At 37.6% G+C, this 24,092-nt stretch overlaps 1 protein-coding gene across 3 annotated transcripts in view; it reads left to right on the top strand.

Moving 5' to 3' along the window:
* Positions 1-24,092, top strand: part of NLGN4X (neuroligin 4 X-linked) — a 122,538-nt gene that overhangs the window by 93,233 nt on the left and 5,213 nt on the right. For all 3 annotated transcript variants that reach the window (XM_064143025.1, XM_064143026.1, XM_064143024.1), the window contains 2 exons: positions 16,076-16,261; positions 18,153-18,942. In XM_064143025.1, coding sequence (XP_063999095.1) covers positions 16,076-16,261; positions 18,153-18,942 — 976 coding nt within the window. The remainder of the gene's footprint in view (positions 1-16,075; positions 16,262-18,152; positions 18,943-24,092) is intronic.

Below are 24,092 nucleotides of genomic sequence, written 5' to 3'. Positions count from 1 at the left end.
ATAGAATGCTCTTTGGCCACTCTTCTGGAGTGTAGGAAAGTGGTTGAGCAGAACAAAGAGAGACAGATACATTTTCTCAGCTTTGTTGATATGATAAAGATGACTAAGGAGGTTCCTCTAGTGGATTATTGGCTATGGATTAGAAAGATGGAATTCAGTTTGCCTGATAGAGATACTTGATAAAATACATTTTGCATGACTTGGCTCCAGAAAGGGAATCTATTTTAATGACTGTCATTGTCTTGGAAATACCAGGAAAATACTTAAATCCAATCCTTACAATGCATACATTTTTTGTGCTAGAGATGTCCGTGGCTGTCTCTCTTGACTTTAGTTGGGCTTTTGTTGGGCTTTTGTTGGTTTGTTTGTTTGTTTGTGAGTGGGGGTTTTATTTTGGGGCTTTTGGGGGGGGCAGGGTTTGTTGCTTGGGATTTTTTTTTTGTTTAGTTTGACTTTTTTTTTTTATTGTTTGGTCTGTTTTGTAAAGGATCATTTTAAACACAACTTTATGTGAATATAAAGGTCCCATAATGTCATTTCATGATCCATATATTATTTATTTTGCTTTGAAAAGGTCATTGACTTAACTATTACTATCAGACTCTACCCCAGTTGACCCCTGCACACTAGCTTTATTTTTTGCATTAGTACAGTATTACATTAGCACCAATATACTGGACTTTTGCATTTTGGTTTATGCTATTGTAAAAAGGATGGCATTCTCTGCCACTGTAAAATAAAGCAGCTACACTGATGTAGCTGAAGTACTGCTCATTCGCATCAGCAGACGATTTAGCCATTTGTATCAGAAGATTTAATAAGGGATAAAAGACTATAGCCTCTTTGATCAGAATTTTTCACTGGAGCCACAATATACTTAATATCTACATTAGTCATTAATTTAGCTAGACAGAGTGTTGGGCTTATCCCTTAAACCTGTGAAGAATATCTGCTGGATATGTTCAGCAAAATGGTGTATCCTATTAGGAGGGTTTCCCACAAGGGTAGTTTTTCAGTGCTACATTTCAACTTTATATACAGTCAGCTACTGTACTGCCTTCATCTTCTACACAAAAGGAAATGTTCCATGTGCCCCTTTGAGACAGCACTGCAGATTAGCAAAGTCCTTATGTCTTCTCTAAATTCTTTAAGATCATGTGTGCAATTGCCAACACTAGGAATTTTCTTATATAAAATGACATGAAATGCACCCACTGAAATAAGTCCTCATTTAAATTTTAAACTTGCTTTAAAAGTGAAATTGTACATATATTACATTGTAGACTAAACATTACTTTTCTTTCCTTAAAGGCATAAGCACTATTAAAAACTCCTCAACTTAACACCCCTGTTTTGGACTTCTATTCCATTTCTATTGCACAAAATATGCAACTTTCAAGCATGGCTTTAGAATTTGACTCTTGAGTATTATTCTGCTCAGCTTTTGGACAACCTATTCAGAACAGTTTTGAGTACTCTAATTTGTGATTAATGGAGGAGAAGAAATAACAATGTATTAAAATCATCAAGTCATTTGGAAACTGAAAATTTGCTTTTCCAATATAAAAGACTTCTTCTGCTGTGACATGAAAGAATTACAGCATTAGAGAAAATTGATGTTGCATTCTATTTTCTCCCCATTTCTGGAAGAATTCACATAAACAGATCTTCCTTTGAGTGGTCCAGTGCATAAAACACCTTCTTAATCTTGCAAAAATATTTTGAATGTCTAAATCAAATGAAGGATCCTGGTAACTGCTGACCTGTGAGTCTCACCTGCGTGCCTGGGAAGATCATGGAACAGATCCTCCTACATGCCATCCCGAGGTGCATAAAGGACAGGGATGTGATTCAAGACATCCAGCATGGCTTTACTAGGAGCAAATCCTGCCTGATGACCTGGTGGTTTTCCATGATAAAGAAACTATGTCAGTAGATAAGGGATGACCTATCTGGACTTCTGCAAGGCCTTTGCCATGGTCCCCCCAAACATCGTGCTGGCCAAGCTGTAGAGATACAGATTTGATGGGTGAACTGTTCAGTGGATAAGGAATTGTCTGGGTGGTGACGCTCAAAGGGTGGTGCTGAATAGCTTGAAGTCCAGATGAAAAGCAGTGAGAAGTGGTGTCCCTCAGAGGTTTGTACTGGGACCTGTGCTGTTTCATATTTTTATCAGTGCTAAAGACAGTGAATCCTTTGAGTATACTGTCTAGTACAGGATTATGTGAGAGCTGTCTAGGACCTATAGAAAGCCTGTCATAAATTCTGCATTTTGTAACTGTGCAGATGCTCGTATTGCATTCATGTGCATGTAGGTCCTGTTGAATTTACCATAAAATAAGAGACTATACCATGAATTTCAGAAATTCTGAGTGATAGTAATCCCTTACTACTGACTGCAGTACAGAAGGACTGAAACAATGGCTCATAACTTAGCTTTTCTTAGGAAAGTTACCATTGGACATTTTCCTTTGGCTGTCTAGAAGAAGAATCTAGATGATACGACTCAGTAAGGTCCTTAATCATGGTAAAGTTAAATGAAGAGGAATCCTACTGTTAGAAGCTTCCCTGAAGTCTCTAAGTTTGGTTAAACTTCTTCAATACCTTAATATTAGTAGTTGAGGTTAGGCATACATATAATTCTTATCACTACCATAGTGAGTATTTTGAGTCAGAGTGCAGGGAATAGAGTTTGCTCTGTACCCTCTTTGCTCTCTGCTAGGTATGTGTTCAGATTGTCTGTTCAGAAGCACAGCAAGTTGGTAAGAATCTGAGAGAATGACAACAATGTATGACGTAAACATCTCCAGTTTGATTTTCAGTTGCTTTATTAACAAATATTTGAACTAAGACAGAAAACAGACCTCCCAAAATGACTGAGAACACACCAAAAAATGTATGGACAGTTTGGAATGGCTCATGACTTGTGTTTGGTTTAATGTATAAAAATGGATTTTAGACATTAATACATTTGAATGTGTAAAGTTTAACTTTCCTTAATCCTGTGTCTTCTAATGGCTGAACAGACATTTAGCACACATAATGCTCTACATAATGCCATAGAACTGAGTCTGTTTATGCTGATTTCTTATTTCTAATGACCACTGCTGTGCATACTTTGGATTGCTGGTATTTATGATCCTTAATTTTGTAATTCAGAGTTTCAGATTAAATTCAAATTAAATTTATCCTGAATGAAATACTTATATTTTTTAATCCAAGTATTTTTGAGTCCTGTGAACCTGCATGGATTTGAGCTTTATGCTGCTGAAAATCAAAAGTACCCTCTTAATTAAACTTAAGAGACTGGGGCTTCCTTCAGGAATTTACAGACTTCATGCCTGATCTTAGATTTATTCTCAAAAGAGTACGAGCACCTAATGTTCAGTTTTGTTGAATGTGGTACAATTTTGCCTCATCACCCTTCCTGTAATAGAGAGATGATTACACTATCTCTCACCAGTTCTTCCATTTAGCTGTTTGAAGCTTAGAGATACAATTTAAAGCAGGTAAATAATGATGTTAATGGCTAACTGATATTTTTGAAACCTTTACTCAGATGCTATGTAATAGATGTAATAGGTCTAACATTTTGTGACTCTGTGACTCTTGGAAATATTCAGATTTTTTTTTCTCCTTTCCTTTTTCTCAACTCTTTAAGGAAACTTAGAAGACAGTGATGATATTGGCATAAACAAGGATTTTACTTCATTAATTTTCTTCTGCTTATTGCAAAATGTCTTATTTATGAAATAACAATCTTGCTTTTCTTTTTTCTTCCTTAATATCCTGGAAAAGTTTGCTCTGAAAGAGTTGTTTTGCTGTGGTGCTTCTCCTGAGCTCTGACAGGTTTGGTTACTGCTGGAGACACCATGCTGCTTAACTCTGCCTTTCAGTTTGAGAAGAATGCTGCCATTTGGGGGAGTTGTTCCTCCTGTAATACAGATGTGCTTGCAAGTGGAGAAAACAGTTTCACATCATTTGGCTTTAGACCAATTAGGGAAATAAGTAATAGAAAAACCTCTAGTGTAAAGTGCATCACAGTCTGGTATTTTTAGATAAAACCTAGTTTGCTGGCAGATGGGAAACATTAAAGTTACAGCTACTGAATTTTGCATGTGTGAAAAGGTTCTTACATGATATGCAGGCTGATTTTGCAAACAATTAAGAGTGTGAGTGAGTCCATTGATTTCAGAAGACCTAATCATGGATGCAGATCTATCCTCATCTGTATCTGTGGCTTGGTTTTAAGCACAGTTTCTGCATTAAAATAAGGAAAGAAAACAAAACAAAAACTCAAAAGAAAAACATGTTATCATATCTGTGTTAGAGTAGGCAGGTTAGGGTAATTCTTGATTTCAGCATGTTATTTTGCTTTACATACAAGGCCTGTTAAGTCATCAGTGAATCTGCTGTTTGTTTGGGCTGAGTTAGTTTCGTTTGTTTGCATTCTTATGGCTAGCTGGATGAGGCACTTGGTGCCATCGTCTAGTTGACTGGATAGGGCTGGGTGCTAGATTGGATTGGATGATCTTGGAGGTCTCTTCCAACCTGGTTGATTCTATGATTCTATACTTTTATTAAACATGTGTGCCTAAAACATAGTAGACATTTATTACCATTGACATTAAAGGAAGAACTAGAGTGTCAACAAGTTCCTGACCTGCTATATTTTTTTATCACTCATTCACACTGATAATCTTTTAAAATAAAAAACACAGAATAGATGAAAATGTTCTTAGTAGGGATGAAGTCATCCCCTCTTTTCTTAGAAACTGCATGCTCCTTGTATACCCAAATATTGCATCTATCTTATCACTCTGGAGTCTTCTCTTCAGTTGCTGTTAAAAGAAATCCCAAACCCCTAGGGCTTCTTGAGTAATTGATTTGTAGGATACTGCCCTTTGCTGCTCTTATGCACATGCATTCTGTAGCTGTGCCTTCCATTCCTTGTTCTTCTATAAATCCATGCTTTGCTTTGGAAAAGAAACAATGTTTGGAGAAAAAGGAACAGGATACTAAGTGGATTTGCATTGTGCTTCCTGAGTGCTTTATCCTCATTGGATCAGTCATCTGTAAGGTTTGCTATCAGTGATTTTCTATTTACTTTCAGATCATTGACAAAAGCATTCACTTCACAGCATGCTGAGCTCTAGTCTGTGAGATATGTACATTTTCATTCTATTATTAATTTTACAAGTCATTTTCTCCATGGCTTAGGTTCTCAGTTTGTCTGCTCCAGTTTCTTTATTTGTAAAGGAAGGATAATTACAACTCTCAGAGGCATGGTACCAGTAAGGACCTAAAGAAGCAAAAGTAAAATCCATTGCAAAGAGAGAAGAAAAGGCAGGAGGGTGTGAGATACAAGTAATCATACTACAGAAATTGCTATGTAGCCCTGTGGTTATGGTGTGGCTAGATAATATTTATACTCACTTGCATGTTTCTCCCACAGCCACCTTTTCTATCAGTCCCTTTCCCAGAATAGCATAGCAGTGTGGATTTGTGCACATATTGTACTTAGTGAGTGCTAATTATCTGGGTGATAACCAGAAGAAACACTTATGTAGACTTGTAGTAATTTCAGATTAAGTCCCTTGGTATTATTCTGTCAACAACAAAAAACCAACCATGCACACACCTTTTTTAACAATCAACTTGAAAAGGGTCTTAGGTTCTTCAAAATTCTGTGTAAGCAGGATAGTTTTTTAATTCAAGTTATGAAGTGAGTGAATTGGAAACCTGGACGTACAAGAGCACTGTGGAACTTGACACTTTCATGTTTTCATGTCTCTCTGTAGCTAAAAATATCTGCACAGTGGCATGGACGTGGCCTAAAGTTTAAGACTCTTGAAGCAATATGTATGGTATAGTGAAAATTCTCAGATGAACCACTTTAAAATCATTATATCCATCTCTCCTCTCACTGGAAAGGAGATTAGGTATATTTAGGTTTGTGTGGTTGCCTTTTTTTTCATGTGTGTGCCTGTATTTATTAACATGTGCTTGATTTTGTTATTTTTTTAACATCTAATTGAGTTCAAATCAAGCAAATTTATTAAAAATACACTGGACTTCTGTCCTTGAAGGAGAGGATTTTCTTACACATTTTAATTCTCTGGTGTTGGATAAATCTATCCATGCACTGATGATATGTCTCTGCAACTCTTTCTTGGGAGGCTGCTAATGCAATGAAAAATCTTGGATTAAAAAAAAGGGGGTGGGAGGGCTTTAAGGGGTGAGAACTGTGAATGGGCTCAATGACCCACTTACAAAAATATTTGGTGGCCTGCCATGAAATAGTTAGAGAATGAAAAAAAAGCACCAAAAAGGAAAGAAAAGGGGGAGGGGGGAATCTACATCCTGTTGGGAGCTCTGATATCTTCAGCGAGAAGATCGCTACAAAGACTTGTTGTCGCAAACAGACAAATAGTGCTTATGAGTCACTGCTTTGATCTCAAAGTAGCATGCAAGCAAAACTGTCTCTGCATAATGCAGCAAATTCAGCAAATGATGACAAACAGCTCACCAACTCACATGAAAGAACACTCACCACATCCAGGCTGCTTCAAAAGTTCCACTAATTGTTAGGTAAACACCAGTTGCCACTAGGTGTTTTACCCCTGCTCATATATCCTGTGTACGTTTGCAATGCAAAAGCAAAATTGCCTTACAGACATGAGGATTTAAAATGTAGAGCTTTATAAAAGTACTCAGCAAGTTCATTTTTTTTTTAATATGCTACAGTAAAGCTGTGCTGGAAACATTTCTGGAGACATCGTTTCATATGTCTGTAGAGATGAAATGTTTATTTGCAAGCCTTGACTCTCAACTTTTAGTTACTTGTAATTGCTTAGATGTTCAACTCAGACACTATCTTCATTGACCTTGAAGATGTCTCAACTCCTCATTTAGGATCTATTATAAAAAGATAATGTGTGCAAGTTAGTAGTGCAGTTAATGGGAAAAGATAAACAGTTATGCAGAGTTGAGAAAAAATGATTTTTCTAATACAGGTTTCTTCTAAGTTGAAATAAAGCAACCATACTGCAGAAAGGAGACACCACTGGTAGACTTCCCCTTAGGAACCAGCTTGGCTTGCATTCAGAAGTAGGTGGTTTAGAAACAGCTATTACTCATCTTACCCTGGCAGATGTGGGAAATCTGTTTTACAGATTTACTCAGCCCCAAAGGAGGCATTACCAATGACAACAGTGATTGGCATTGGAATGGGCTGCCCAGGGAGGTGATGGAGTCATCATCCCTGGAGGTGTTCAAGAAAAGCCTGGCTGAGGCACTTAGTGCCATGGTCTGGTTGACTGGCTAGGGCTGGGTGCTAGGTTGGCCTGGATGATCTTGGAGGTCTCTTCCAACCTGGTTGATTTTATGATTCTATGATTCTTGTCTTTCTGACAAATCAAACAAACAAAACCCAAACAAGACATCCACAAATCAAGGAGTTGGTTCTGTAACCTTCTACCAGTGTAGCAATTTGTTTTTTCTTACTTTTCATTTCCTAGCAAAAAAATACCAATCAGTGGGTCTCTGTGTTTGAAAAAGGACAGCTTATTGTTGTTAATTATTACTTAATGAACACTAAATACATACAAAGACCTAAATTTTGTGTATATACATATGTATTTAAAATATATGTGTATAAAATTCCACTGTAGACTGAAATGTGGGGAAAACATGCACAGGATAAGAAGTACAGCTCGGCTTAAAAATGAGTATCTGTATAATAACAGCAAGGAGCTAGGCAGTTCTGCAAACACATGTTCAAAATAAGTTATTATTCTATTACTTTCAATTTTATGGCCACCATTTTGAATTAAATTAGGCTTAGAGAAACACTGTTTCTTAAAAAACTTCCTGTGATGTAAGTTGGAAAATGCAATTTCAGGTAACCTAATGGCAAGAAAGACACTTTGCATCATATTTACATCCGAATAAAACTAGATCAGTAAGTAAAGCTAGGAATGGTGAGTGCCATAGTTTATACCTCTCTGTGCCAACGCTCCAGTGAATGGGCATAATGATCCACTTACAAAATTATCTGGTGAAAGGCTCTGAAAATAAAAGAAAGACCATAACATCCTGCTAGAGCTGCAGATATTTTGGTAATAGTGCTTTTTATTGTCACAATATATGCAATGGTAACAAAAAAGGACAAAGAAGGGTAAAGAAAGCAGTTGAATAAAGAATAATTTTCATCTGCAATTGCTTTGTTCATGCAGGTTAGTTTTTATAAAGAAATCCTCTGTATCTAGGCAGCAAAAAATTGCTCTACTTGAATAATAAAGTGTGAAAGTAAACAATTGTAATGGGCACTGCAAAAGAAATAAATGATTGGTTTGCAATTCTCTTAAGGGTAAGGAGAAGCAAAAATTGCATTTTTCAAGAAAAGGTCAACACTAATGAGTTTTACTAAGAAGTACAAGCTTAAATATGAAAAAGTCATGTAATTTTCTCTGTAATAGTGTAACATGAAGAGACTTTTGCTTAGTTACACTCATTTTTGCTTCTCTTCACTGGGAAGAATAATTTCTTTCCTACCCTACCAGTGCTGTGTAAGTAGACAAATCAGAAATAGCTTCTTCTAGGGGTGAAATGTGGAAAACAAAAATCATTACTCCCCCCCCCCCCCCCCCAAGATTATTTAATACTTAACACCTGGGATAGAGTGGAGGATGTTACTTCCAGTAACGCTGTTCTTGTCTATCCTAGATAGTCTTCCTTCTGTTGAGCAATAATCTAGGATCACATGCAGATAAAGTGATTTTAGAGCTGTTAATGTTAACTTTTTTGTTCAATTTCAGAGTACTGAGAGTCTCCTAATTTTAGGGTTGTGTTCTTTAATACATGATAATAGGGAGAAATCAATAGTGAAATGCTTTCATTTTGTACAAGCACTTTGACTTCCTTTTCTTCCAGCTTCTGAATTCTACAATGAAAGGATGTAACCAATCTTCTCTCACTTTCTGTAGAGAACAGGACAATGATCTTAGCCAGAACTGAAGAATGTGAATGCCACCTCTGTTTTGAACTGGTTTCTGAACAAAAAAAAATTATGTTACATTCTTTGGTTAAAAATAAATTTTAAAATATTATTTTCAGCATAGTTTTAAACGTTCAAAACAGGAACAGGGAACAGTTTCTAACCCTTATTTTTCCTCTCCAAACTAACATCTGTTTCATAATCAGAAGAATATAGGAGGAAACAACAAAGTGCATTTATTCAGCATTCGCAGTTCTTGAAATAAGATGGATATATGCAGATCCAGAAGCAATTCCTTCATCATTTATATCTGCTACTGTTGGGTGACAATTGTAATATTCTCACAACTATTTTGCTGGATTTTGAAGTCTACAACCTCTCAGCTTTGGTTGTTTTCCAGAAGATCTTCAACATGCAATAATTTGGAGTAGAAATTAGTAAGCTACAATCTTTTACAGGTGATACATTGAATGTGGGTGTATTGAGAATATTTGATGGTTCGCTGCATGTCACTTCATGCCACAAAATGGATTGAGGATTGTATTTATATATTAGATTTTTACAACCACATCTATTTGTGATTTCTTCATCTACACAGTATACTTGAGAAGAAGCCTGTGCAAAATCTTCAAACAAATCCTCAATTTAAAACTAAGAACTAAGCAGCATTCAAGGTATCTTCTAAATCATCAGATGAGAAATTAGCAACATTATTTCACCTGGTATAATATGATGGAGCAAATTTATTGAAAGCTTTATATAAAGCTTATGAAATAATGTGTTAAATCAAAGAAGGAACTCCATGTATTCATTAATCTGAGCATAACATGTTGTCTGCAAGTCTTTTTTTTTTCAGCTTGAAGAAATGTCTCAAATGATGACCAAAAAAGTCCATCTAATTTATTACTTCACTTTACAAAAGCATTTTTGGCAAACACTGTATTTGTGGATGACTATTTTGACTTTTTACTATGAATTGGATGTTAGAAAAAGTTTCTTCACAGTAAGGGATATCAGGCATCAGAGCAGGCTGCCCAGGGTGGTGATGGAGTCACTATCCCTATCAGTATTTAAAAGGTGTGTGGATGTGGTGCTTAGGGATGTGACTCTGTGGTAGTCAATAGTGGTGAGATTTTGAGCTTTAGGCAAGCAGTTGAACTTTATGATTTCAAAGGTCTCCTTTGCCTCTACAGTTACACAATTCTATGATTCTATGAATTGTCAGAGTATATTTACAATATTTAGGATCTCTCTGTGTAAATGATTGGATTACTAATGCTAAAGAAGTGATAGGAAGAGATTTATACTTCTGTCTTTCTTGTTAAGAAAACAGTTGTGGCACATCATAGTTCTACTGTTGCACTAAACTCCTCTGTATAAATACACATTCTATGTGTTCAAATGTGCAGAAGAATTGATTTTGGCCACTTTCTTTGAACTCTTGACTGCTGAGGCTCATTATTTAAATCCAGTTATTTCTCAAAAGGGATTCATGAAGTGCAAAGTCAATCTGAGACAATCTATTTTAATATATTCTGTGGACTTCAGTGTCAAAGACAGAGAAAGGATTTGATTTTATTTTAAACCTTCATTTTCAGTGAAAGAAAGTAAATTCTTATCTAGGACTTTTTCCTATCAGCAGAATTGGAAAGAAGAATAAGAAGTGTATGTTGTTAAGAGTTACAGAGATCTGTTCATGTAACTCTTGAAATACTGCCTTATCTTATTCCAGTCTTCTAAAGCTCCATTTTGAGTAGTGGATGAAGACAAGTGAATACTTTTATCTTTTAAAAAAATTCATTTTAGACATTTCTGAAGCTGCTTAGTCAAATGCTCAGCACAGGCAACAGGTACAAGACATGAGGGTTGTTAGACAGTGGCAGTGTTGCTTTTACCTGTGGCTTCTGGTGTTTGACTGCTTGAGTGTGTCCAGAGAAGGGCGACGAGGCTGGTGAGAGACCTCGAGCACAGCCCTATGAGGAGAGGCTGAGGGAGCTGGGATTGGTTAGCCTGGAGAAGAGGAGGCTCAGGGGAGACCTTATTGCTGTCTACAACTACCTGAGGGGAGGCTGTAGCCAGGAGGAGGTTGCTCTCTTTTCTCAGGTGGCCAGCACCAGAGCAAGAGGACACAGCCTCAGGCTGTGCCAGGGGAAATTTAGGCTCGAGGTGAGGAGAAAGTTCTTCCCTGAGAGAGTCATTGGACACTGGAATGGGCTGCCCGGGGAGGTGGTGGAGTCGCCGTCCCTGGAGCTGTTCAAGGCAAGGTTGGACATGGCACTTGGTGCCATGGTCTGGCCTTGAGCTCTGTGGTAAAGGGTTGGACTTGATGATCTATGAGGTCTCTTCCAACCTTGGTGATACTGTGATATATACAAGCAAAAGCTGTTACAAAATAGGAGAACCCTGCTGTATAGTTGCTGTTGCCTCTTTACTTTGAAAGTCCCCACTCTTGTATTTAGTAAATGAAAACAAACAAAAAAAAAAGAGACATGATTATGCTGGAAGCATAGTCTCTTGGGTCTTATTTATATTGCTTATGTCATATTTCTGATCAGATGCTGTGAGAATATTATTAGTGAGAATTTTGCATGACAGATTGCAGCAGGCTATGCATATCTGGGCAGGACTCATGAAGAAGTATGAAGACAAAAGGAATGTGAAGTCAGAGGCTTAAAAAGGAGGAGGCAAATAGATCAAAACGTACTAGCTTGTTGATTTTGTACAGATTTCCTGGTTGTTGATTTCAGATTGCTATTTAATATATCTTAGTAAGCTCGACACTGTGTTTTATGTAAGGGCTGTATCTCCAAAAGCAAATTATTTGTTTTTAAGACAACCTGTGAAGGGCAGAAGAGAAAGCAAAAGCAGTTCATTTGCAATGAGGAGGACTGTACCTCATTTCAAGATGTACTTTAAGAATTCATTGCAGGAGCTAGTAGCATCACACTAGAAATGTGTGAAAGAATGACAGTTAATCTTTCATTATTTCTATTTTCACTCCTTAGATGGGGAAAAAAAATGAAACTATTAAATGAAAATGTCTACTTTGTTTCCCCTGGGAGATTTATACTGTCCACTGCAGTATATCTTTAGAAGAACAAAAAAGTCATCCTAAGAGTTACTAGAGCTATACAAAATACTCTTTCTTGAGACAAAGAAATACTTTTTGGTTGGTTGTTACTATTGAAAAAAGTAACTGAAGTACCCCAGCTGCAAAAAAAAGTCTCATCAGGGAAATCTTTTGCATTTATATTCTTCTTAGCTTCCCCTTAAGCTTCTAATCATTTATAAACGAACAGCCTGACATGTACTACAGACAACAATGTTTGCACCCATGTGACTATGAATATCAAATGAGTAAGGATTAAATGAGACTACAGTAGCTTCTACTTAAACTGCAAAAGTAAAAGAAATTAAGTAAATATTGAACAATAGAATGTGGAACAAGTGATTTTATCATAGTTACTACTGTTCACTCTTCACATGGAGCATGCATCTTTGCTATATTCATGAATTTGTTATCCAAACTTTCTTTACACCTGGTCTTGATGCAGGAATTCAGATGTGATTGCTAACCGGTGTAGAAGGGCTAAAGGCTGTGTAGTTCAGTGTCTGGTCTCCTACTTTGACTGCTTTGAGAACGAACAAACTCAAAAAAGTGCAAGAAGAATCATAGAATTAAGCAGGTTGGAAGAGACCTCCAAGATCATCCAGGCCAACCTAGCACCCAGCCCTAGCCAGTCAACCAGACCATGGCACTAAGTGCCTCAGCCAGGCTTTTCTTGAACACCTCCAGGGATGGTGACTCCACCACCTCCCTGGGCAGCCCATTCCAATGCCAATCACTCTCTCTGCCAACAGCTTCCTCCTAACATCCAGCCTAGACCTCCCCAGCACAACTTGAGACTGTGTCCTCTTGTTCTATTGCTGGGTGCCTGGGAGAAGAGACCTACCCCCACCTGGCTACAGCCTCCCTTCAGGTAGTTGTAGACAGCAATGAAAAAGAAAAGGAAAGAAAATCCTTATTGCACAGATACTATTTTACTGCATTTACCTTACTAGTGGTTTGGATTCTTTTCTTTGTCTTATTTTTTTCCTTTTTTCTTTTTATTTACTTATTTTTAAAGTGGATTTCATATTCATGCCAATGCCTAGGTTAGTAATTCCTGAAACATGAGAGCTCCCTTTTTCTGCACAACTACTTGACAGCTACAATAAGCAATGAAGTATGAGTATGTCCTCAAGTGGAAGCAAATTCCTCTCAACTTTTGACCTTTTAAACTCAGAAAAACTGGAACGAAGTTAGGGAAGTCATCCAATATTTTCATCAGGTATCAGGTCTATGTTGATCATCTAGATTTGTGTGTTTTCTATAGAGAATGAAAATTACTTTGATGGGTATTAGTCAATCCAAAGCTAGATGTCCAAAAAGCTGAAGCTAATTTTGGAGGGAACTTTTTTGTCTCTCCACAGTAGTTGTCAGGTTAGTGCAAAAAACAAATGTTGGATTAGACACAGAGTTTTTATGTGGCTAAAATTAACAGTTTGTTCAGGATTTTACAGTGACACTTGTAGGCACTGTTCTGAAATCTTCACAGTGGTCATGTTAAAAAAAAGCAAAACTAAAATCTTCTTGCACAAACTTCTTAACGTGGCTTTGAACAAATATTTAGATCTGGTATTCAGAGCATGAAAGAAAACGTGTCCTTGTCAGGGAGAGACATATTTATGAATTCAGCTTATGTCGTGTGGGGATGACTCTTTGCCATGATAAATAGTTTTTAAATTAAGATTTTTTTTCCCCTCTGCAATTAGTGTGAATCAGCAGAGAACTGTGGAGACAAAAGAAAACAAACCTTCATTTGTCTAATGTCAGATATTCATTGACTACATTTTTACTCAGTCACCTTTAAGTACACTTGGAAAGAATTCAAAATCACAAAGATCAACCAACTTTAGCTTGATGCTGCTACAAGAGCTATAACGTGGTTAGGCTCTGAATATTAATTACCATGCTGCTGTAAAGGTTACAACAGTCACTTTCTCCCGGGGAGGTCATAGTTCTGATTGAATAAAGGCTTAATGACAGTGTATTATAGAACATTGCGGTGAGCTGCAGCAACAAAACCAGTGAGTGTTTCTCCTTTAATAGTAAAAAAAAGAGAGCAACACATCTGTTAAAAAGCTTGAGGTAATTATGGATTAATAGCTTGTTTGTTTTTTCCCCCATTGGTTTAGAAGAGAGTAAAGCTGTTGCTGCTCTTTGACTGCAGTGCTTGCTGTTATTAGAGATTTTTTAACAAGAAAACCATATCAGAAGTTATTTGGCAATAAAGCTATGATTTGTACTACTGCGACTGAACTATCTCCTTGCTGAGAAATAGAAGTATTCATTAGACACTTGCTGATATTAAATGCCTCTTCATAGTTAATAATTAAATATGGGAAAGATTCTTTTGTATGTGACATAGTATGCTCCGCTCAGTCATGCCTAACTTTGCATACAGAAATGTATGCCGCTGTGACATAGGTCATACATATATCATTCTGTATTTAGTTTAGTCCTTAGACCTTGCTTTTAACACTTCAGGCTACATTTTGCACCTCATTGGAGGAATTTTATGAATAAAAATACTATGGCAAAAGTCTGACATACACATATAATTTCTTCTCTTTTTCTCTTGTCTTTCCTTCTCGCCTGCTTCTTCCATATTGTGAATCCCTTCCTAGCACAGAGCAAATAACTGTAGCCAGGGCAAAGAGGGCCCTTTCCCTTTGCCAAAGCATGTGCAATGTACTACAGAGCCTTCCCTGCAGGCCTTCCTAGGAGCATAGAATCATAGAATCAACGAGATTGGAAGAGACCTCCAAGATCATCCACTCCAACCTATCCCCCAGCCCTGTTCAATCAACTAGACCCCGTGGTGCCTCATCCAGTCTTTGCATGAAATTCATCAAGCTGAGGTGGCTCCAGCCTCTTAGGGGCCCTCTTCTGCCAAATTTGCCTGAACTGATAATTAGCTGGGAAAGACCAGCTTGTTCTGTCTTGATAGACAGCTCTCCGTGGTGCCTAAATTTGTCATGTCTATCTGAAAACTTCCACATGCTGTTAAGACATTCCTAATAAACGTTTGACTTCCATTTGTCTGACAGAAAAGGTCTGCAGAAGGCAAAAGAGGGGAGTGAATATGTGCCTGGATATAGCTGTAGCGCAAGTTCTTGGCTGTGAATGCTAGGCAGTGCTGATAAGTGCCTTAGGTGCTTTCAGAACAACCCAAATTCATCTCAGGCGCAGTCTTTCAGTGGTTCCTTTTCCGTGGTGCAAGACGAGCACCAAATATGTCATACTTTGTTTCTAAAATCTGATAACTACAGTACAAGAGTAAAAAATAGCAGCACATCTTTCCCTGCAGTTTCCAAGGAAGGAGACAAAACCTGAATTGTTCACATGAAATTTACCTTAACAACAGCTGAAGTGCTGCAGATTTACCTGCTATCTTCCTAATAAATATCCTCTGTGAAATTGAACTGTGCTGCTTTTCCTTGGCTTTTCCCTGTTTCTTTTACTATCTTCTTCATCTTTCTATTTTCCTGAGTGTGTCTACCCATATAGCAAGTAATTTAAAGAGCTATGTAGTTCAGGACAATTTTGGTCCATGGGGGGAAGCTTTTGAATTAATGTGTTATGGAGTCTCGTTCTCAGTGGAAGATGATATCTCAGTTCCTTGCACAAAAATCTTGTGTGTTTTTGTACTTTACTCACATGTAGTTACCAAGTTATTCAGTCTGTATTGCATTGATATAGAATTACTTTAGAGGAAACAGTGATTTCTCACAAACATAACCTCTGCAGTAGGCAAAAGCAAACCAGAACTAAACAGCATAGAGAATGAGTTCTGCTGCCTGCATGGAAGACATTTAACTAGGACCATGACCTTTAAAAAAATAAGGGCATTAAGAAGAGAAAACACAAATAAAGCAGGAGATGGAAAGATGGGAAGATGTGTTCTGAATATGTGGATACCCTCTAGCTAACTATGTATCTGGTGAACTAAAATTATCTTTTTTGCCTTACAGGATTTTTAAGTACTGGAGACCAAGCTGCAAAAGGCAATTATGGGTTGCTTGACCAAATCCAAGCTTTACGTTGGATTGAAGAAAACATTGGATCGTTCGGAGGAGACCCAAAAAGAGTTACTATTTTTGGATCTGGGGCAGGAGCTTCCTGTGTCAGCCTCCTGACACTCTCTCACTATTCAGAAGGTAACAATCTCTTGATAAAAACATTTCTTAAAATACCCTTCACAGTGTAGTGTAACGACAATGACCATGAGTTAGAGTGGCATGAGGTCTGTACTTGTGAAATACCTACTAGCTGGTCTGGATTTCTGGCAGTCAGTGTAAATGTTTGTATATGAAAAACTAACTCCTATCATAGCAGGAATCTCCTGCAAAAAATGCCATGACCAATATACTTTCTTAGCTTTGGCAACAATGTCTACTGGTTCTCCTGTCAAACAATTGGCCCTAATTAAAAAAGGCAGTGACCTTTTTTGTGTAGAAACAAACTCTTGTCTGCACTTCCAACCTGCATTTAAATTCTTTCCTTACATAACATAATGTTATTAAAAAATTCTTTAATTTCCTACCAGTCCTGTGTGATACCACAGTGAGTTCTTGACATTTTGGTACATGTTTGAGCTGCAGGGTATCTACCTTCAACAGCTCTCCCCCTAAAAATACCATCCCAAGAATGTACAGCACCAGTACTGAACCATAAATATTCCTGGTAAGAAGATCAAATCTACAAAGAATGTGTAAAAGAAGACAAGACAAAATATCTTTTATATTTATAAGTCCATGCTGCTTTCTACCACATTAAACCAGAAATCTAAGAGAGAGAAGGCAGACAGAAGGCTAAGCTCTAGCAAGAAGATACAGCAGGGCAGTTGGTAAACACATCCAAACTGTATATATTAAGAGGTTTTCGGTCAAGTGATACAAGTGGAATCATAGAATTGTTTTGACTGGGAAAGACCTTTAAGATCAAGTCCAGCCATTAAACAAGGTTCAGTGAATAATCATTAAGTAATGGCCATGGCAAAATCAAGCAGATGGAAGCATGGAAATATTAACTAATTACATCACTGAAATTCTCTGGCATGTACAATAAGTAATTATCACAGAGGTATATTGACCATGACCAAATATTCCTATAAATGCATCAAAAGTCTTCAAATGTTTTTGTGTGTCTTGCTGTCTTTGATACTTCAACAGCTTGAGAGTAGAAACCATATGCAGAAAAGGCCCAGACATTGCAGTTTAAGTATAAAATAGGCCATTTTAGTGATCTTACCAGGGAAAACCAAATGGGGCAGATTCACTAGTAAGCTCAATTGCTTTCCAGTGATCTGACACAAAGAAGCTCTTCAGACCGAGTCTTTCATCTGTCTTTATATCAATATATATGCAAAGCAATAAGAAAGAACTGTTGAATCTCATCTTATCCTCCTCTGAAAAATGCAAATATATTTTAACTCAACATATAGGCAGTGCTAAAACACACACATAAAGTGCTAATAATTTCAGAGAAAGAAAGATGTTAAAGCAAAAATGGTGTCAGAGTAGAAAACTCAAGCCTATTACCTTTAGCAGAGCAGATTTTTTTCAAATTATATGATACATGGCTTCTGTGGAGAAAATGAGAGTCTGTAATTTTAATTTGACCCTTAAACTACTGTAGAGCACATTTATGAAAGTCATTTACATGGCAAAGAGCATATGATTGCTTGTAGATGCCTCTCCTTTGAAGAATTTTTTACAGGTCTGCCACTGTGATAAAGCCAGGGAACTTCTATTAAAGATGCAAGAAAACTGCAGTACAGGCATGAGTTTTATTCTTGAAACAGTACTCTGAAATCTTCATGCTTTATGTGTGTGAACATCAAGAACAAAAGAAGCCTTTTAGAGATACTGTAGAAAAGTGAGGAGTGAGTAGACTGTATGGAAATTGAATTGAAATGTAGGCATATACATCCTTTAGTTATGGTATAATTGAAGCCTTCTTTGCTTAGTGAAATCTACTTTGAATTGATTATTTTAAAAAAAGAATCTTCTATAATTGAGTTTTCACTGAAACAATTTGCACCTGCAGGTTTGTTCCAAAAGGCAATCATACAGAGTGGAACAGCCCTGTCCAGCTGGGCAGTGAACTATCAGCCTGCCAAGTACACTCGGATATTGGCAGATAAAGTGGGCTGCGACATGCTGGATACCACTGACTTGGTTGAATGTCTTCGTAATAAGAACTACAAAGAACTCATTCAACAGACCATCACTCCAGCCACGTACCACATTGCCTTTGGGCCTGTGATAGATGGAGACGTGATTCCAGACGACCCCCAGATTCTCATGGAGCAAGGGGAATTCCTTAACTATGATATAATGCTGGGTGTGAATCAAGGGGAAGGTTTAAAATTTGTGGATGGCATTGTAGACAATGAAGATGGTGTTTCCCCCAATGATTTTGACTTTTCTGTCTCAAATTTCGTGGACAATCTATATGGTTACCCAGAAGGGAAAGATACACTGCGAGAGACCATTAAATTCATGTACACTGATTGGGCAGACAAAGAAAACCCTGAAACAAGACGGAAGACCCTCGTTGCTCTTTTTACAGACCACCAGTGGGTGGCACCAGCTGTCGCTACTGCTGACCTGCATGCCCAGTATGGATCTCCAACCTATTTCTATGCATTTTACCACCATTGCCAAAGTGAAATGAAACCCAGCTGGGCTGATTCAGCTCATGGTGACGAAGTCCCTTACGTGTTTGGGATTCCCATGATTGGTCCCACAGAACTGTTTAACTGCAACTTTTCCAAGAATGATGTCATGCTCAGTGCAGTAGTTATGACATACTGGACTAACTTTGCCAAAACCGGGTAAGTTTGACCCCCAGCATCCCTTTTTGTTGATAACATACTTCTAGTCCCGTTGCAGTAGCTTCAAACTCTGATCTTGCAAGTAGTATTATAGCACTGTTTGCTCAAGACAGAAGGTAACTGGGGCTTATTCATATTTAATAGATTTTTAATTAGTGTGCTCCCTGAAACTGTTTTCTTCCAGCAGCTCAGTGAGAATAATAATACACTCCATTTTTGATTCAAAAAGTAGGGCAATTGTAAAGACAAAGAATATGTCAGAGAGAAAAGATGGTTCACTAAGATACTGAAAAATCAGAGGCAACATGTCTGCTGCTTGAAGGAAGGACTGTTAGGCAGATAGCATTAATTTGCTGCAAGAGAAAGGAAGTTCTCTTTATTTAAGCGACCTTCACATGAATGGGAACTCAGGGAGGAATTGGAACAGAAAGGCAGACAGTGGAAAGATTTTTTTTGTCCTCTGGGGGCTACAACAGCAATAATAATTATTTGACTGAAATGAAGAAAAGAGTCAGATATAAATTTTGCTTTGAGAAGGTTAAAATTGTAAATTAATTCTGTTTATGAAACAAAATAAAGACACCTTTTTTTTTTCTGAAATGGAGTTGTAAACATCAAGGAAACAATCCTCAAAGCAGCTTAATCCGTGAGTGCTATTAATAATTTCTGTCTCCTTCCTATAGCATTCCTTTAAAGACTATTGCAGTGTTTTACTTGAGCAGCAAGGGCTTTTTTGTTAACCTTGAGTCTTCGGTACTGAATTAAAGCAAAGATACTTGTGGCACAAAGGGGCTGTAAATCTTCCCAATGAATGCTTAATGGCAGGATTGGGCTCTGGAAACTGCAGCTTTACTGCACTGCAGTGAATGGTGTGCAGCTATAGAAGAAGAATTCAGAGGTGCCTAGTGTGAAACACTAAGGTTTCAGCAGCTCTTGCAGCCTTTAATGAATTCAAACGATGTTCAGGGGAGAGAGGTTTTGCAGTCTTAACAAGAACCTCGAGCATGAATTGAGTAAAAACCAAATGCTTCAGGTCAATTTACTAGGCAAAAAGAAAGCTTTTGTTGCACTGTATTTTTGTCAAGCTGGTACTTTTACATGCAGAAATCCCACAGTACTGCAACAATTGTGAATGAGCTGGGTAATATTCGGATGTATTTGGCAACCTGAAGTCATCAGTACTGAGATGGGCAAACTTCAAGATGAAAGTTAGGTTTATGGGCAGAGAATGCCGCATGCTGGCTGTATTGTACACTCAGATGATTATGCCATCAATCTGTCGTTACTTTTATAGATGAAGTGACACATACACATAGAGCACTTCAGGTCCTCACAGATATACATCACTGGAATTATTATGGAGCTGCAGTATCTCTGCAGGCTCATTGTTATTTACAATTACTTTATGACTATTCCCTGTAGAATAAAAAGTCATTCTGAAGCAATTTCTTGAGGCTGTCAGGAGCTTCTCACAGTCCCAGCTGCCACCATTACTCATAGTTGCAAGCACTTGCCAGCTGTTTCTTCTTCAAAGCTAATTTCAGCAGGCTGTATATATTATCTCCCAGTTCTTTGGTTATGAACTCATTGTCATACTGCAACTAAAGGCATAACAGGTGTTTTGGGAGAGCCTTTAGTCATTCCTGAATTTTTTCTGATGAGACAGGAGTGGAGTATATCCTTTATTACACACTTACCCTTTTATAGATGCTGAGAAAGACATGTCATTAAAAATGACCTCCAGCTGTAACATTTCAGTCTACACAAGGAAGGGAAAAGAGAAACACAAAATGAATTACCTTCCTGGTTTTTTTTTTCTATGTATGAACACTGATTAATTATTCTGGATGGTAGAAGAGAATATTTGAAAGACAATATTTTAAGATGTGTTTGCTCTGCACCTCTGACGCCTCCAGTAGAAAAGGGAAGGTTGTAGCACTTCAAGCCTAGAGCAAAAGAGGGTGTATCTGGGATGATCATTTTTCTCTCTACCATCCCACACACAATCTGGAATCCACTCGGGTCCTCCAGCTCTCAGAAAGATTGCTGTGGTTCAAGACTACATTGTTGGGGAATTGGTTTTGTGTGTTCTTCCATCTTCTTTTTTAACTGGTTGTTTCCCATCCTAGAAATCATTTTGGTTTGTTTTTTCACCCACGGCAACGCATATCTGTTAAATGAAAGATTTTATTGTTCTGTGTTTCTCTGTGCATTAGCCTTGAACATTAAATTGCAGATTTCATTAATTATAATGTCTCTGAAACACTTCCAGTCTTGATGACTCTCCTACAGAGGCTGCAGCCAGATACTTACTGAATAATTATGGCTCAGGTGATACATAGTTCTGATGGGCTGTGCTAATCTTTTAACTGACGTACTACCACCTGCTAAAAAAAGCATGCATCGTTTAATGGTCCTACTGCCAATGCTGAGTTTGGAGGGCAGGTGAATCTTGTATAATCCCTAGATGTCAAAAGCACAGCTCAAGGCATAGTTCTTTTATTGTGTTTTACTTTGAAGTCTGTTACTGCAGCTAGCAAACAGAGAATGACAATTAAAATATTTAATGGCAAGTAGGTCATGCCTGAAATGAAAACCTGGAAGCTGCATTTTGTTAATGTTACATTTTCTACCTGACTCTGAATGTTTGGGTGTGTTAATGTGGTTTCCTTTTTTGTTTGCTTGTTTGTGTTTGGTTTTGTTTGTTTGGTTTTTTGTTTTGTTTTCCTAGTAGCTTTTACAATGCCACGTTTTAGATTTAGTGTGAGAATAAAATTGATAGCATGCTGATTTTTTAGTTGTTGCTAAGTAGCACTTATGCTTGCATTAAGAATTGTTCAGTTTTGCATGCTCAGTGATGGGGTACATAAGAAGCTGGAAGGGAGCGTGGCCAGCACAGCTGACCTGAGCTAGCCAAGGGAGTATTCCCTCCATAAGCTGTCATGTTCAGTATATAAACTGGGAGGAATTGGCTGGGATGGATTGATCAGTGCTAAGGCATCAGTCACCAGATGGTGAGCAACTGCATTGTTCATCTCTTCTCCTTTCTGCTCTCTTTATATTATTTGTTTATTATTTAATAATTTTCATTACAATTATTATATATTAATATTCTTATTCTGGTATTTTAGTTATGAAGCTGTTCTGATCTCAACCCACAAGTTTGTTCTCCCTATCCCACTGATGGAGAAGGAGTGAGCAATCAGCTGCATAGTGCTTAGTGTCTGGCTGGAGTTAAACCACCATACGCATTAACGGTTGTTTTGGTCTTTTCCAAACTGCTTCTAACATACTTTAGAAATAGGAGAGCAATTTGTTACAGAGTAGGGGTGAGAAACCACATGTGGGATAGAGAAATGACACAAAAATACAGCTTTTGATTACACTATGCACAGAATCATAGTGCAAGAGCTTCATCAAGAGGTGCACTTAAAGCCTCAGTCTGCTGACAGTAGTGCTATCCTAACTGTAATGGTAGTTACTTATGCTCAGATCTTCTCTTAGGTAGGGCTGTGTTATATCCCTTACAGATAAATCTGCAGAGGAAGAGTGAACAATACAGAGGGATGTGTGCCAGTCCTTCACTGCTATGCTCTTGTGAGAAGGGATTTGTCAGAGTAGATACAAAGTCATGCTCTCTTTAGAAACGTCTATTTGCTTTCTAAAAATTACCCTCTTTGTTTTGGCTCCCATTCATCCACTTCTTCCTAGTGGTGAGGAAGATAAAGACCTAAGGGATATAGCATTATTTTCATTGTAAATCAGATAAATATTCCTGAATTATTTTCCTGGCAGTAAGAGCTACAAAAATTAACTTATTAAGGATGTCTGTGTTTTTTGTTGTTTCACTTTCTAGTGGAAACCACAGTTAATCTTACAATGATTAAATAGCATTTTCAAATCAGTTCTCTGTGAACTGCTTCTTTTAGGTGTTTTTGTCTGAAGAAATTACTATCTCTAATGGCCAATCTGTGTTAGTTGAACAAAAAAATCTTCTTACAGTAGCATGGCAACAGTGGGACCTAGTGGTGATTGAGGAAAAGAGGCAAAAGAAAATATGCTGTACCATTATTAATACAGTGACAACATGGGAAATCAGTGGAAGCATGAATAAATGTGACAGGATAAGAGGCAGTGGACATAAAGGAAAAGAGGAGGTTCCACGTAAAAGTAAAGAGAAAACTACTCACTTTGAGAGTGGCAGAGCACTGCAGCAGAATACACAGGGAGGTTGTGGAGTCTATCTTTAGAGAGTTTCAAAACTCACCTGAGTGTATTCCTGTGTGAAGTTTGACTAGATGATCCTGCTCCTGCAGGAAGATTGGGCTAGGTGATCTTCAGAGGTCGTTTCCAACCACTACCATTCTGTGATTCTGTTATTCTGTGAAATGCATATGGAGAAATCCACATGAAGAAAAGAGGGCTGCTGAAAGAAAAGAGATGATCAAGATGCCTTTCACTAAGTATGTGCCTGGTAGCAAATTTTGCTCTCCAGTAAAGTTAGAGAATGGCACAAAATACTGAAACACTTGAAATGCATTAACAGAACAGTTCCATTTCCCTGAGTGATAGTGCTGTTTTAGAAGTAGTTAAAAGATGAATGGTATTTCAATATGTTATGTGGAACTCAGGGTAAGAGAAAACTTCTCCAAATTCTCCATCGTTCTGCTCATGCCAATGTGAAATATTCAGTTCCCTGATTTATCCTCCAGGTCAGCTGCTAATTCACCTTGTGAGGAGGAATGTGTTTTGCTCTTCATTCAGCATCCATAGCAGAAACCTTTACTTAATATCACTTGAAGGGGGGGAAAAAAAAAGTAATAATATTTTGGATGTACTTGGAGATGTATATTTCATGTAGGCCCAGGAGATATGAATTACATTACAGGGAACAGCAACATGTTAAATTGAGCAATGGAGAGTGAAAGTGAGGAAAAGAAATGACAGGTTAAATCAGGTGATTATGCACATCAATTAAACATACCTTAGATAAAGGTCATCATGTGGTCTTCTGTAATATGAAAGGCAAGTTCAGGCATTTCATGTTGGGGATATTTTGATGGAGAAGTTTTATTAATTGATTTGTAAAGGTGGTGAAAGAAAATAATCAGCAATGTGAAGAATAATTTCTGTTTTAGTAATAGGATGAA

This window comes from Pogoniulus pusillus, chromosome 5, assembly GCF_015220805.1.
Source record: "Pogoniulus pusillus isolate bPogPus1 chromosome 5, bPogPus1.pri, whole genome shotgun sequence".
NCBI lineage: Eukaryota > Metazoa > Chordata > Aves > Piciformes > Lybiidae > Pogoniulus > Pogoniulus pusillus.
Note: the sequence above shows the minus strand (reverse complement) of the source record. Positions and strands in the feature narration are given on the sequence as shown.